The 15,774-nt window shown below is 50.6% G+C and overlaps 1 protein-coding gene across 6 annotated transcripts in view; it reads left to right on the top strand.

Annotated features, from left to right (window-relative positions):
• The window catches only part of ACOXL (acyl-CoA oxidase like), a 341,825-nt gene that overhangs the window by 274,647 nt on the left and 51,404 nt on the right, over window positions 1-15,774 (top strand). For 5 of the 6 annotated variants that reach the window (XM_070798172.1, XM_070798174.1, XM_070798171.1 and 2 more), the window contains exon 17: window positions 8,591-8,661. The exons of the other annotated variant lie outside the window; for it this stretch is intronic. In XM_070798172.1, the coding sequence (XP_070654273.1) occupies window positions 8,591-8,661 (71 nt within the window). The remainder of the gene's footprint in view (window positions 1-8,590; window positions 8,662-15,774) is intronic. 6 annotated transcript variants of the gene reach the window in all.

Genomic DNA, 15,774 nt, shown 5'->3' with positions numbered 1-15,774 from the left:
ACTTAGACTCAACTTAGACTCAAGGCTATAGAGTAGCCACCAAACCCTGGGTCCTTCCAGCTTGAAGGACAAACATGACCTCTGTGGTGGAACTAGAAGTCAAAAGGCAGCACATCTCATTCTTTGGATGAGTTTCTGGAACATTCTATTGTTACCGCAGGACGTGGGAAGTCTGGCAGGCGGGGGAGGGGAGCAGTACCACAGGTACTACTCCATTGGCTGTGGCAACCTGTGAGCCGTCCTCTGCCATTGGCGCCCTCTGCTGGCCCAGAAGCTGTGGCGCAGCCCCTGAGGCGGTGCTCTGAGGAAAGGAGGCGCTGGGTCCCGCTGCCCCGCTGCTGACCTTCCATCTTCGTCTACCATTAGATATGTGGGTGGGAGCGGCCGGTGAGGGGGTCTGGGGACCCAAGGGTGGGCGGGTGCTATTTGCCACCATATCCCAGCAGACCAGCGTCTTGGAGACCTCAACACTGGAGAAAAAAAAGGATTGTCTCCAGATTCGTTTTCTCTGTCCTTCTGATGTGGGGGACACATCTCAGACTCATCACTCCTGAAAGCAAAGCGGGTTGATCGGTCCATGTCGGAGGGTGTGGCGGCTGGGAGAGGGTCACGCAAATGTCCATCGTCCCTAATGCCTGGAGTCTGGAACAACGGTTGCCTCCGTCTGGCGGCCCAGGAGGTGGCAGAATTCAGGAAGAAGAGAGCGTGAGGACTGGCACAGTACTAGCAGGATGGGAGAGAGAAGAGTGGAAGCCCTGGTGATGGAGGCCATTGCAGGCAGGGGCGGGGCTTACTGTGTGCTCCCGTAGATGGTGGCTCCTGAAAGGAAGAATTAGTTTAGCTGAACCTGAGCACCGCAGCATGGAAACCCTGGGCAGGGTGTGCAACTTTGCCACCTCAGATTTACACTTTTAAAAACAATTTTTTTTTTTTTTGGCCATGCTGGGTCTTCATTGCCTCGTGGGCTTTCCTCTGGTTTCAGGGTGCAGGGATGCTCTCTAGCTGCAGTGCACAGGCTTCTCATTCGGGTGACTTCTCTCACTGTGAAGCACTGGCTCTGGGGCTTGGGCTCAGTAGTGTGGTGCACGGGCTTAGGATCTTCCCGGATCAGGAATTGAACCCGTGTCTCCTGCATTGGCAGGCGGGTTCTTTACCACTAGTGCCACCTGAGAAGCCCAGGGAAGCCCACATAGATTTACATTTTGTGTCTCATCAGCAAGTAGACGAGGAAGAGAGGAAGTTCTAAGATGCCGACGCCCAATGTTGGACCTTATTCCGAGCCCTCCTGGTTCTGGGAGAGCAGCTGTGAGGGAGCATGGCTCCCGGGCTCCAGCGAGGGGAGCAGGTTGTTTCTGCGACATCGCACGGGCTGCTCCCTTCATCGGAAGGCAGGGTTTCCTTCCCCGAAGCCCCAGGCCACGCAGGTGAATTTGAGTCTGTGCCAGCCGGACCTGAGGGCCCCAAGCTCTGTGTTCTACATAAGGGCAGCCACACTGCCCTCGCCAGAGCCCCCCACCCTGGGGCCTGCTCCCCCAGCACCCGGGAGCAGGTCACCTGTGAGGCCCCAAGAGAGCTGTCAGCTCACTTTTCTTTGATGAAGGCACCAGTTTATGAGACGGTTTTATGACAGATGACCTTCAAGATTCTGTTGTGCTGGGAAGAGGGAGACAAGAGGAAAAAGCCAAGTTCAATTCCTGAAGAATATTTGTTTAGTGGAGGTTTGTTCAGGACAGAATTTAGCAGCTATACTTGACCCAGACTCTAATAAAAGGTCACTTCCCTTCCTGACCCTGGGGACATTGGCCGACTGGGCTGATGGCCACCATCTCTGCCTCTTCAGCGCTTCCCTTGATTCAGGGCCGTGCTGAGTGCCTGGCTCCCGTCACCCGCTTCAGTCTCCACGACAACCTCACTTAGCCTTGAGGAAGCTCCGCTCAGGTGGACAGTTGCCTGTGACCACACAGGTCTAAGGTGTGGGGCTAGAACTCTGCCCTGGGGCTGGCTGACCCCCATGGCTTTTTAGCATCAGATTTTGAGAGACGCCCTCCCACCCCCAACTCCCCAAGGGCTTTCCTTCCTACAGATAAACCCTAAAGAATGTGCATTCCAGCGTTCTTAAACTTCCGATGGGCTGGGGGGGTGGTACTTTCTGAGGTTAAACTTGGCTTACGCTGTTTTTCACTCTTCTTACTGCGTTGGTTGCCCAATCGTGCTTTTTATTTTTGTTTGCTATCTTACAGACTTTCTGTAAGATTAATGAGCACTCGGTAGTCTCCCTCCAAGGCAGACAGGGAGGGACCACCATCCACCCATGCGGCTGAGGCTCAGAAAGGCTACCTGAGTTGCCCAGGGCCACACAGCAGAAAGCGGGGTTCAAATCCTGGCAGGGTGCTACCATCTGCCTACTTTGTGGGGCCCGTAAGTGCTTGCTGGACCTGAATCTAATGGCTGAGCATTGCTAAAGAGGCAAATAAGTAAATAAATAAGCCCTTGTTTAAAAGTGTTTCTTTTTTCTCCTTTGTACACTATATGATCAAAGATGTAGTTTATATGGTGAACTGCAAAGATCTGAGTTGCAGGCCATGCTGACTTTCCAGCTCCTGGTACCTAAGTACTTTCGAACAGAGTGCCCAAGTTGGCAGATGAAATTAACCCAAAAGGTAAAAAAGCAAAAATTTCCACTGCACAACTATTATGAGACTCCACTAGGAATATGAATAAGACCTTCTAAACTGTGAATAAAAATAGAAGTATAGGAAATCTTATAACAGCAGTTCTAGGTATGGCTTTCTATATTTAAAAAGTTACCCATATTCTAAAGTTAAACATATGTGCTATATACACAAACTTACATTAAGTTTTAAAAGACAACATGTCCTAATCTCATCAAACATTTAGCAAACAACCTTTGAGTTCACATGAGCCACCCACACAAAACCCAAAATGAGCTGCAGAGAAAACATAGAAAAAGCAACTGTCTGTTGACAACCAGATTTTCTTTCAGTTTTTGAGTTTTCTGTCTATAAATAATCTGTATGTTTCAAATGTGACCATTTTCTTTCAGTGTGTCTCCTGGCATGTTCTCACCTAAGTGTGTTTGGAAAACAAGAATTTAATGTGTAAATCATGGGAACGACTGAGTTTCTGGAGGGGGGAGATTCAAAATAAGATTCTTTTTAGATACCCAGAGTGTCAAAATGAAGCATTAAGGTGATGCATTCTTTCTTCAGTGCGTCTGTTCATCTTTTAGGGAATCTGGAGTTTGATAAATCACCAGAGATAAAACCATCATTTTTAACCCATGGTAGATCCCAAATGTCAGAAGGAAAAATAGTGCAGTGTCTCCTCTCCATGAATTCCCTTTCTCTTTGCTTGTAAATTATGGGAATTTGTTTGCAGAGAAAATATAATGCTCTATTAACTGGAAAATGATGGCTTTTACTCAGAAATGTGAGAGCTGAAGGAGAAAAAAAAAAAAGCAGGCCCTCCTTTGAGATATAGTAGTTTAACAAGATTTGATACATGCTCAAAGTGGCATCACATGTTAGATGGGAAAGTGATCATAATATAACTAAAAGCAAGGTTTTCATCAGTATTTTACCTTCTCTTACTGACTCAGGACCCCAATCTGAGCCATCAAAGTGCTCGTTGAATCCTCGATGGGGAAACTTTATGTAACGTCATTGTAAATAGAGATGGACAAAGCTATCTCTTGTGATTTTTTTGCCCTAAAAATTACTCAGAAATTCTCTTTTAATAGGCAGCCTAGAAAATAAAACAAATTCTCACAGATTTCTGTAATTATAGGTGAATATGATTCTGTGTCCAAGAGGGCAGCTAAAAGGACTTGGAATCCAGAAGGCATAAACCTTTCCCTGTTGAGCTTTGTAGGGTAAAAGCACCCTACAGAGGTGCTTTTTTTTTTTTTTTTTCGGTTAAAAAAACCGAAAGAATAAGTTAGCCAAGAAGACTTGCCATGGGGCATGAAGGCGCCCTGGAGCATGTAACAGCCGGGAGAGGTCCCGGGCTGGGCAGATGTTGCCGGACTCCCAGGAGACTCCTCAGAGGGCCCCTCGGTGCTGGGTCCGAAGTGTGGGTAGGATCCAAAGTTGAGAGTGTGGCAGTGCATTCTGGGAGGAGGCTAGGTGCAGATGAAGGTGAAGGTGATAAAGTGAAGGGCTGGTCCGGGAGTACCAGGGCCCCTGTTCCACCGGAAGGGAGGCTTTTTGGGGAGAAGCCGGGAAGAGTATTGAGAGAAGGAGCCTGAAAGAGTGGGCTGGGAGGGTCGGGTGCTGCTTTGGAGAGCTTGGCCTTTCCTGGGTAGGGCATCAGTGGAGGGGCTAAGGGGGACAGGGACCTTCTGACCCAGTCTGTCTCGAGGGGAACTTTCCTGGTCCCAAGGGACATCCTGCATTGGAGACAGGCCCAGGGTGGGGATGGGTGGAGAACAGAGCCCAAAACCAGTGAATGTGGCCAGCAAGTAAGAAGACAGAGCTGCAGGAAGATGGTGGTTGTTGGGCCTGAAGGGGTGCTTTGCCCTGGAGAAGCAGAGGGCCCATGGGAGGGCTGTGGCCCCAGCACGCAGGCAGAGAAGCTGCTGAGACTTAGTTACACAGAGCCGGAGCCTGTCTGCCTGGAGAAATGGCACCGCTGAGTTTCTGTCTTGCTCGCGGTCCCAGAGAAGGAGAGTGGGACACAGGCCTGTGTGCCCTGCTTGCTGTGTGGGGTGGATCCTGTGAGCCAGGTAAGCAGGCAGCGACACGGACAGAGCAAGGGGAGCGGGGAACCACAGCCTTGCCTGGCACAGAGGCCCACCCCATGCCCTTCCAGCCCATCCCCATGGGCAGGAGGCCGGAACTGCTCCACCTTCTCGATACCAAGAAGTTAAGCATCCCTCTTCCCGCCCTGTGTTGATTCTGAACGCAGAGCTGGAGTTCTTCTGGCAAAGACTCAGCCTTTACACCACTCTCTCGCTCTTTTCCTTTCAACATTTCCCTGTTTTGTCATGAAGAAGAGGTGGGTGGGGGACTTCAGGAGCTGGAGTGACAGGTCATCCTGTAAGATGAATTGAGGGCACCATTGTCGTACGCGGGTGAGGGGCGACAGCTGAGGGACAGCCACCACCGTCTCCCACCTTGTGCCACAGAACCAGCGAGGGTCCCTGTCCAGGAGCCCCGGGCACGGACACCAGGGGCTCCTGCCCCCACCCCCTCACCCCCCAGGGCCCTCAGGGAGAGGCAGGCCTGAGTCAGCCAGCTGGGACTGAGAGAGAGCTCGAAACAAGGTTATGAGACAGGATTCCTGAGCGGCTCAGCCCCATGTGTTGTATGTCCAGGCCAGCTGTGCCTGCTAACGAACTTCAGGATGGAGCCCCGTCTCACCAGCCTGATTGCAAAAAGGACAAAGACGCTGTGCGTGTGGCTCATCTTGCTTTCCCCCATTGTTTGTGTAACCGTGTCCTAATGATGGCATCCAGGCAGAGGCATTTGGTGAGTTGTAGGGTACCCACCGTGTTGCTGAGTCCTGTCTGTCTTTCAGAAATGGGCTGCAGAGGTTTGGCCGTTGTACGTAATTTATCCACCAGCCCATAGAGGGAGAGGCGTATGTGTTTCATGCTGGCCTGTCATTTTTTTTTTTTCTCCCAAACTACCACTTTCCTTTTTTTTTTTTAACTTCACTCGGGTCATTTTTTTCTATGCAGCCCCCTCGCCTCACTCCCCAACCTCAAAGCTAACAACCTCACAGCTAACAGGTATGTTATCTAAAAATCTACTGTTCTCCCTGTGTCGGCAGGCTGATCTTTTTGTCACACAAGGTGGAAAGGCTGAACCAAAGAGGGCTTGACTTACTCGGATGGGTGGGAACCTCTGTGGCCGCCACTGAAATGAACAGATGGGGGCACTTAGGAGCAGTTACAACAATGGATGTGAACTCGGGAAGAAAGCTGCCTCCAGAGTCTCTGAAGAGAGAGACCCAGAGTGACCCTGAGCACACGCTGGCTGGGCTACATCTTTCCTCCTCCTGAGGCAGGCGGCTCCTTGAATCAGCCATGAAGGAGAAGAAAGTAGATAGCACAGCTGCTTTCTTTGTGAGGGTTTGGGTTTTCCTGCCTGTTTAAATGTGGAGGCAGGTGGAGGAGACGGGAGTGAAGCCCCGTGTGTCTGTCGCTGTGCGATGCTGTGATGATGACTTGGGCCCAGACCCGCCCTCCCTCCCCCCTACTCCGTCAGCAGTCTCTGGCCCTCTTTCCTCTTTCAAGTCGGCCTCGGTAGAAACCGGAATGGAGGAGGCTGGCAAGAATCCCGCATTGGGCACAAGAGCACGTGTTACCCTGACTCGCTCTAAGGCGAGGGAACGACTGAGGACTCGGTGAACCCTGCTTCTGTTGACCTGCCGTTGTCAGGATGGGCTCTTGTTGTTTGTATCGAAGGTGTGAGGGGTGATCGATTCATGAAACGGAGCCGGCCAGTTAAGGAGAAGCTCCCCTCCTACTCCCCTCCCTGGGGAGCCCTGTGTCCCCACAAATGCACTTCCGCCCAGCTCCAAAATCTGGGCTGTGACTTGAGGCCTGTCGGGCAGGATGGGCAAAGAATGAAGTTTGGGCTAAAACCCAAGCTGGGACTTCCCTGGTGGCACAGTGGGTAACAGTCTGCCTGCCGATGCAGGGGACAGTTTTGATCCCTGTCCAGGAGGATTCCACATGCCAGGGGCAATTAAGGCTGTTTGTCACGACTACTGAAGCGCCCATGCCCTAGAGCCCCTGCCCTACAACATGAGAAGCCACCACAGCAAGAAGGCCACACACCACAACCAGAGAAGCCCGTGACACAATCCGCACACATTTTACTCAGATGAGAGCAGAACTTTAGACTTGGGAGAAGTAGTCAGCATGGGATACAACCAACCACAGTTGCGACTGCAGAGGAGTGTAGTCATAGAGGAAAACTCTCTAGTGAATTGTATTTTATAGGTAACATTGAAAACGATAATAAAAAATTCCCAGACCATGCTTGCTTTCTTGATGACAATTCATTTTTGCTGATATAATGCTTTTTAAAATATCTGCATGTTTAAACATGACATCTAGACCTGGAGGTCAGAACAGTGGAATCAGACCGTCCCTCTGTCTTGAGGCTTGGTATGTTTCTACCAGTTTTTGTGGGCTCTGCGGAGGATGGGCTAGACCCGAGGGATGGTGAGTGGTTTGGAGCAGTTGGATGGGAAGGGTGAGCTATGCTGCTCTCAAAGGCAGGAGGTGAGACTGCCCAGCAGATGACAGTGAAGAGTGATGACAGGTAGAGTGAACATAGCTTTGAGTCTGGAAAGAAGTCTACCTGGGTTCACTCGGTTAAAGTTTTAATGCTTGTCAGAAGAGATGGATTTAAGTAATCTGAGGGTGGCAGGGAATCATGGGAGCACTTTCAAGAGTGAACCAACACAGTCAAAGCATGGGAGGCAGTTGTGGTTTTGTGCTTATTTAGACTGAAATAGAAAAGGGTGCTCACATGAGTGGCCGTGAGTGAGATCGAGGCCACCAGCATGGAGAAGGGGAATGTCGTTTGTGTAAATCATCTTGGTTAACATTCCTAGAGTGTTCGTGGCCAGCTAAGATGGATTGTGAATATTGTTTTGCAAATATTCTTGGTTTCTCTCCACCATCTTGTTGGAGAAAGATGGTTGGGGAGACTCAACCTGAAATATTTGGGAGAGTTAGTGGGGTTTGCTTTAGTCAGCACTGGGGTCCCATCATTCATACCAAGAGAAGACTTGGTGGGGATTGTGCAGGGATCACAATGGAAACTTGAGATAGAAAACGTAGCACTGCCAGATTTACAGAGGCAGGTGGAGTCCTCTAGGTGGTGGTCACAGGGAATGGACATGCAGTGTGGTCACTGGGGGCAGGATGGGCTGTATGACCCTCCCGGTGGCTTGGTTTTTACTATTTATTATTGGGGATTCCCTGGTGGCTCGGGCGGTAAAGAATCTGCCTGCAGTGCAGGAGACGCAGGTTCGGTCTCTGGGTTGGGCAGATTCCCTGGAGAAGGGAATGGCAACCCACTCCTGTATTCTTGCCTGGAGAATCCCATGGACAGAGGAGCCTGGCGGACTACAGTCCATGGGATCACAAAAAGTGAGATACAGCTGAGCAACTAACACACACACACACCCCCTGTGCTATACGGTAGGCCCTTATTAGCCATCTATTTTACGTATAGTAGTGTGGATGTGAGTCCCAGCCTCCCAGCGTATCCCCCTGCCCCTGCTCCCCACTGATAACCATAAGCTTCCTACATCTGTGACTCTATTTCTGTTTTGTAAATAAGCTCATTGGTACCATTTCAGGATGGAGCTTTGCTGATGGTCATGGCCCCGGGCTCTCATGTGATAATCCCAGCTCACAAGGGTGACGTGGTTGTGCCAGCCTTCCCCTCCACCTCCCCAGGGCGGGCTCTGTTCCCCTCGAAGGTATCACCAAGGAAAGACGGTGGCATGTCACCTCTGTGGGTTAACACCACGATGTCCTTCTCTGTACAGAGAGGCTCAGGGCCCGCAGGGAGGCCACTCACTCTTTCTTTTTCTTCCTTTCCAGTTACTTTAGAGCAGTTTTGCCTGGCTGTAAGGAACTGTCCTGACCAAGAGGACCAGGATTTGTTAAAGCAGGTATGTTCCTGAAAGGAAGCCCTGATGCCTGAGAGCCTCCCAGCACTTTTATTGCCCTAAGGAGAGATTCACTCTTACAGGCAGGAGTAAATTTATCATCTCTGAATTCTGCGCTCCTCGGGGATACACTTGTCATCAGCGGGTAGGAGGATTGCTGGTTAATGAGCACGGCCGCTGTCCTCAGAGAGCAGCAAAGTGACGGGAAAGTGGGTGTCAGCCACAAGCGGGGATCTATGCAATTCTCCAGAGGGCTCAGGGGGTTCTACTTAAGCTTATCTGACAGAGCCTTGATTCTCTGAGCAGATTTATGAGGCTTGGCCAAATTCCATGACTCTCACCGTACTTTTTAATTAAGACAAAGGATTCCATGCATCCCGCGTCTGCCACATCCTCGATTTCGTCACTGGGGAGCGCTTCACAAATGAGACTGTTCATATGAACGACGGGAAGGGGCATCTGATGTCATCACTTCCTCCCCCTTGAGTGGGAGACAGACTCTTTTTTTCTCGGTGCCCATCCCTTTGTTTCCTTCCGAATGAACAAAGGAGAACAGGTGTGGTCTATCTACATTTTGGTTGTACATGTGCGTTGAGCCAAACGTGTGAGAGAGCCTGACCAACACCCTGCCTGCATTTAATTAAAACTTGGGCATTGAAGGCAGAAAGCAGTAGCCACCAGCAGATGACTAAGGAACATACATTCTTTTCCACCCATGGCTAAGGCTGTTCTCGCCTGGAGACTCCTTGGGCTGACCAGGAGGCATCTGCATTTCCGTGATGTCACTGCAGTTCTGTGTCGTCAGGAAGCCACGTGTGCCAGGGATTGCATTTCTTTACCTAAATACCATGCCAGGTGTTCTCTGACTCTAGAAATGGGTGGAAAATAGAGGGCATCACTAAAAGGGATTTTCAACTCATTTGCCTAAGATGTGATATTTTCAGTCTGTCTTTTTTTTTTTTAAGCTTTCAGTAATGTTGATTTTATAAACAGAAGTTCTAATACCAGACTTTGGGCTTGCCCAGGAGAACTGACCCACCAGAGTCCTGGTTCTAATATGCTGACTTTGAATGGCATCCACGGAGGCACAGGAGCTTTGCTTGGCATTTTGAGGTTGTCCACTCCAAGTTCTTGGTTCTCCCCACCGAGGCCCATTCCCGCAGGATCACCTTCCCTGCCAGGTACAGGCAGTATTGCTGTGAACATAGAGTAGCTCTTGGGTCCCAGATACTCACCTCTTTTTTTGAATTTAAATGTTTTTAATTTTATTTTATTAATGGAGTATAATTGCTTTACAATGTTGTGTTAGTTTCTGCTGTGCAACAAAGTGAATCAGCTTTACGTGTGCATACATCCCCTTCCTCTTTGGCCTTCCTGCCACCCCACCCTCGAGGTCGTCGCGGAGCACCGGGCTGAGCTCCCTGTGTTACACGTGGGCTCCCACTGGCTCCCTGTCTCACACGTGGTGGGGTATATATGTCAGCTCTACCTTCTCAGTCTGCCCCAGTCTCCCCTCCCACCCGTGTCCGCATGCCCACTCTCTGCACCCACACCTCTCTCCCTGCCCTGAAAATGAGTTCACCTGCACCCTTTTCTAGATTCCATGCTGTGAGTGCTATGCTCAGTCCCTTCCATTGTGTCCAGCTCTTTGTGACCCTGTGGATTGTAGCCCACCAGTCTCCTCTGTCAGTGGGATTCCCCAGGCAAGAATACTGGAGTGGGTTGCCACACCCTCCTCCAAGGGATCTCCTTAACCCAGCGATCAAACCTGTCTCCTCTGCCTCTGTACACGTCTGTACAAAGGACCCCGTTTTGTTCCTTTGTATCCTGTGTATATTCTGCTGTGTACATGTGCCGCAGCTTCTTCACCCACCCATCTGCTGATGGACCTGTAGGTGCTCCCAGTTCTTCCAGGCGGCCGGGCTGTGGCACTTTTAGTTCTTTCCTCTTGTTTGGTCCTGCATTTTCTCCCACCATCTCCTCCTTCCTGTTTCTGTCTTATTCTCCTCCTCATGTCCATCTTGCCCTGTGTTCCCCTCTCCATACCTCTGTGGGCTGAACTTACTGTGGGCCGCTTGGTCCTGCTGCTGAGCCCTGCATGAGGTGACCTGGGCATCTCAGAGGCAGCATGGGACGGAGAGGTCAGAGCATGGAGCCTGGTGCCAGGAGACCAGACCAGGCTTGCGTCTCGCTGTCCCCAAGGCCTCCATGACTGGGATGCTGTGGCCACTGTCTTCACATCCATAGGGAGAATATAGACAGAGATGCCACTCAAAGCCTCTTCCTTCTCTCAGTTTTTCTTTAAAGACTTATTTTTTCATCTGGACCATTGTTTAAGTCTTTATTGAATTTGTTACAATATTGCTTCTGTTTTACAGTTTTGGTTTTTTGACCACAAGGCATGTAGGATCTTAGTTCCTTGACCAGGGATCGAACCTGCCACCCTGTTTTGGAAAGTGAAGTCTTAACCACTGGACTGCCAGGAAAGTCCCTTCCTTTTACTTTCTCACCCGCCCCCTACTGCCATGCACACACTGCCCCAGGCTGTCTCCTTGGGAACATTTGGCTAGAAACTGACAATTGCATACTCTGTAATGACCTATATAGGAAAAGAATCTAAAGTAGGGTGAGCCTGGAAAATCCCATGGACAGAGGAGCCTGGTGGGCTGCAGTCCATGGGGTCGCTAAGAGTCAGGCACGACTGAGTGACCCCACTTTCACTTTTCACTTTCATGCATTGGAGAAGGAAGTGGCAACCCACTCCAGTGTTCTTGCCTGGAGAATCCCAGGGACGGGGAGCCTGGTGGGCTGCTGTCTCTGGGGTCGCACAGAGTCGGACACGACTGAAGCGACTTAGCAGCAGCAGCATGTGTGTATGTATCAAAATCACTGATTCATTTTGCTGTACACCTGAAACTAACACAACATTATAATTCAACTATACTCCAATAAAAATTAATTAAAAAAAAACTAGCAGTTGGGAGTGGAAGAGGGTTCAGATAGCCCGAGGTGTCCTGGAATAGTGTCCAGTGACATTGACTATTTCATGTCTTTCCCGTTGGTCTCTGCAGACTCTGTGGCTGTTGCGACCGAGGATGACGTCTGTGGCTGTTTTCTCAATATCTGTAGTTATTTGAACCAGCATCATCAAAGAAATTTCACTGAACAAAAACGAGTGCTCAGTTCATATATACTGAAACTGTTTTATGATTTTTTTTTCAGGAGATTGAGGTTTTTTAATGTCACATCTCAGAGAGCATCATGTGGGCGTGACAGTGGTGTGCAGGATTTTTGTAGATGGCTCTGTGGGAGAACACGCTCAGGGTGACAGTAAATCGTTCTGACTGCAACCAGCCTGCGGTCCAGTGTATGTTTACTTGGGCGAGCTGTTCACTTCCTGTATTCTCTGCAACCAGCTTAAATATTTAACTGTACCTCATTGAGTGAAAGTTGTTTCAGGCAAAAAAATGCAGATGGAGACTGACTCTGAGGTTTTTTAAAAGTTGTATTTTGCATGCATACTGTGACATCCTTACACCATTCCGGATACTTGGAGACTTGTGTGTGTGTGCTCAGTCGCTTCAGTCATGTCTGACTCTTTGTGACCCCATGGACTGTAGCCTGACTGGCTCCTCTGTCCATGGGATGAATACTGGATCAATAGACATGAATACTGGAGTTTGTTGCCATTTCCTACTCCAGGGGATCTTCCCGACCCATCCGGGGATTAAATTCACATCTCTTGCATCTTCTACATTGGCAGGCTGATTCTTTACCACTGCGCCACCTGGGAAGCCCCCACTTGAGACCTAAGGGTAGATATTTCACCATCTGTGAGGGTGCTCTAGAAACAGACTGCAGGGAAGGTGCAAAAGATGAACACATAGCAGTTAAGCCCACGTCCAACACCCCTGGGAAAACAGAACCGGAGAGGGAGGCTTTGGAGATGGCAGAAACCAGAGCCTTTGTGTGACAACCAAGAAGAGCAGGACAGGGAAAAGCCGTGGTCCTCTGCTAGTTGCTGGGCAGTAGCTTTGGGGCCACAAAGCCAGTGCTTTGGACCTCAGTCTGAGCTTCTTCCTGGGACCTCTGCCCAAATGGGCAGATTCACAGAAAACCTGCCACCTTGGCCACAGCAGAGCCACACAGGAGGTAAGACTAATGACGCCGAGGGTGCCGTGCTGTGGCTGCTGCGTGGGATCCGTCTCTCGGCTTGCTGTCAGTCACACCCCGTTTTCTGAGAATACTGTGAGGCAGGAAGAAACTGGCTCCTCCATGACTCAGTTTCCCCAGCTGTGTGAATGCTCAGTTGTGTCTGACTCTTTGAGACCCCATGGACTGTAGCCCATCAGGCTCCTCTGTCCAGGGGATTTCCCAGGCAAGAATACTGAACTGGGCTGCCATTTCCTCCTCCAGATGCCAAGTAGAGGTCAAGGCTATTGATGACTTAGGTTTTTCCCACCACTGTGGCCCTATTAAGGGGCTGGGGAAGAGATGCCAAGGGTAGGACAGCTGTCATTAGGGTTTGCCTCGCAGGCAGATTTCACTACGATTTGATCCACAGAAAAGATTTAGATTCCATAAATGACTTACGACCCCATTCACTTTCAGTCCCTGTATTGACCTGTTTCTTCACTCTTTCTTTTTCCTTGTTTTCATCTTGGCCTCACTGGAGCTCCATTGCGGCATGCTGGCTTCTCTTGTGGAGCTTAGTTGCCCCTGGTGTGTGGGATCTTAGTTCCCCAACCAGGGATTGAGCCCACGTCATCTGAGCATTAGAGGCTCAGAGACAGCCACTAGACCACCAGGGAGGTCCCTCTTCTTTCATTCCTAGTTCTCCTTGCTGTCACAGCCCTGGAGAGCTCATCTGCACCTCACCTCTGCCCCACTCCCCACTCCCCTGTGGCTCCAGATTGCTCGTGAGCCACGGCCCCATGCCTGAGCTCATGCAGCAGCTAGGACCCTTCTCCAGCCCCACGCCTGAGCTCACGCAGCAGCTGGACCCTGCTCCTGTCTCTGGTCTCTGTCCTGCCTCCTCAGCCTCAGGCCGTGGACCATTCACAGCTCTGTCCGGAGGTTGCCAAGCCAGAGCCGGTGCATCTGTTCCCTTGGCAGCATCTTTCAGAGTTAACCCTTTCCACTGTCTCAGAACAGAGCAGCTGGGCCTGGTCCATTGAGGGCAAGTCTGGTCTGCACTCTACCAGGCTCCAGCGTGTGACCTTGGCAGGTCTTTTGACCTCTTTCAGCCCAGTGTCCTGTTCTGATAAAAGATATTGAATGAGATTATTTCAAAGACCCATCCGGCAACCACATTCCAAAAATCTGTGCCTGGACATTGTCGACAAGCTTGCAATTCTAAACATGCTTGAGGATGAATGGCGCTGGCCCTCAACTGTTGTCTCCCTGCTTCAGGGTCAGCCAAATGAGCCTTCGTGTCCCTCTCTGGATCAGTTTCTGGCCCTAACTCCCTCTATCCTTTGAAACAGGGAGATCACAGAACTTGCCATTTAAACCTGGACTCCTTCTGAGAGTGAAAGGGGGCACTGGTAAAAATTAAGCTTGGATGACTGAACATAAACCCTGGCTGTCCCCGGTGAATCCAGGCATCTGATGAGCCTCTTTTTGAATCAGGTCCACCATCCCTTTCTCATCAAATGGCTCTAGGTTGCCTATCAGAATTTGCTCTCAGTGTTTGATCCAGCTGGTCCCTATCACCCCCCCTGCCTCCAGGATGGTCCCCTCTTAAAAACTGGGGGGACTTCCCTGGTCGTCCACTGGCTACGACTCCATGCTCCCAGCGGAGTGGAACTGGGTTTGATCCCTGGCCGGGGAACTAGATCCCACGTGCTACAGCTAAAAGATCCTGCATGCTGCAGTTAAGACCCAGCACAGCCAAAATAAAGATTTTTTTTTAATTGCTTCCTCTTTTCAATGATGGAAACTGGCCATAAGACAGGCTCCTTGGTACCAGTCTGTGTTCGGACCATCATTTTCTAAATCAAATATAAATTATCACAATGCCTGATTCCCTGGGGACTTACTTCCACACCTGGCAGCAGCTGTTTCCAGGTTGGGTGTGAGACAGCAGCCCAGCAAGGACCCTCACTGGGACACAAACATCACAAGACTGTCACCCGCGGGGTCTCCCTGCCTCCCTTTGGAAAAGCAAGTAGGATGTTCTGGGGAAAGTAGCCCTTCCTGATCTGTGCTGCTCCCCCCAGGCCAGGGCACAAGAGCTAGCTGAAGGAGCTTCTACTTGACCTGCTGTAACCGGAGGGTTGTCTCAGAGCCAGGCCTCCCCACTCCAGGGATGCTGAGTGAGTGCCTAGAGTAGTCCCCACACTGCAGCCCCAGCGCAGTCCTGCCTCAGCCACTCTGCCTCTGGGCTCTGGCTGGAGGCACGGTATAAAGTTCAGAACTGGCTTTTTGGTCTCATACCACGTGTGCGTGCGCGCTAAGTCGCTTTGGTCGTGTCCGACTCTTCGTGACCCCGTGGACCCTAGCCTGCCAGGTTCTTCAGTCCATGGGATTCTCCAGGCAAGAATACTCGAGTGGGTTGCTGTGTCCTCCTCCAGGGGATCTTCCAGAACCAGGAATTGAACCCTCATCTCTTATGTCTCCTGCATTGGCAGGCAGGTTCTTTACCACTAGCACCATTTGGGAAGCCCCTTCATACCCCATAGACTATAGAAAATGGTAACAAGAGCCAAGCTGCCTGCTCAGGAGTAAATAGAGCCATCTTGACTCTGCTCTGCAAACTGCAGACCGCTGGTGGGGCTGTCACACCAGCAGTGATGCTCTGGCCAGCCTCCATTTGATTGGCAGATGGACAGCCCTTCTGTGGCAAGGTGATACCTAGACCTAAGGACACAAGCAGAGCAGTTTGAGCATCTGCTGTCTGCCCGACTGGCACGTGCAGGAGCCCATCAGAGTGGAGGGCACATTTTTGGGGTGCTGAGGCCCAGGCCAAGAAAACCCACAGAGCTGATTCCCAGGGAAGGCTCCACTGACCAGAGGCATGTGACCTTCCTGAGCATTTTCATCAGCTCCCAAGTATTCACGCTGCCCCCAAAGGCATAGGCTATCCCAGACAGACATGGAGGGAAGAAGGCCAAG

This window comes from Bos indicus, chromosome 11 (genome assembly GCF_029378745.1).
Source record: "Bos indicus isolate NIAB-ARS_2022 breed Sahiwal x Tharparkar chromosome 11, NIAB-ARS_B.indTharparkar_mat_pri_1.0, whole genome shotgun sequence".
Taxonomy (NCBI): Eukaryota; Metazoa; Chordata; class Mammalia; order Artiodactyla; family Bovidae; genus Bos; species Bos indicus.
This window is presented reverse-complemented; position numbering and strand designations above follow the sequence as displayed.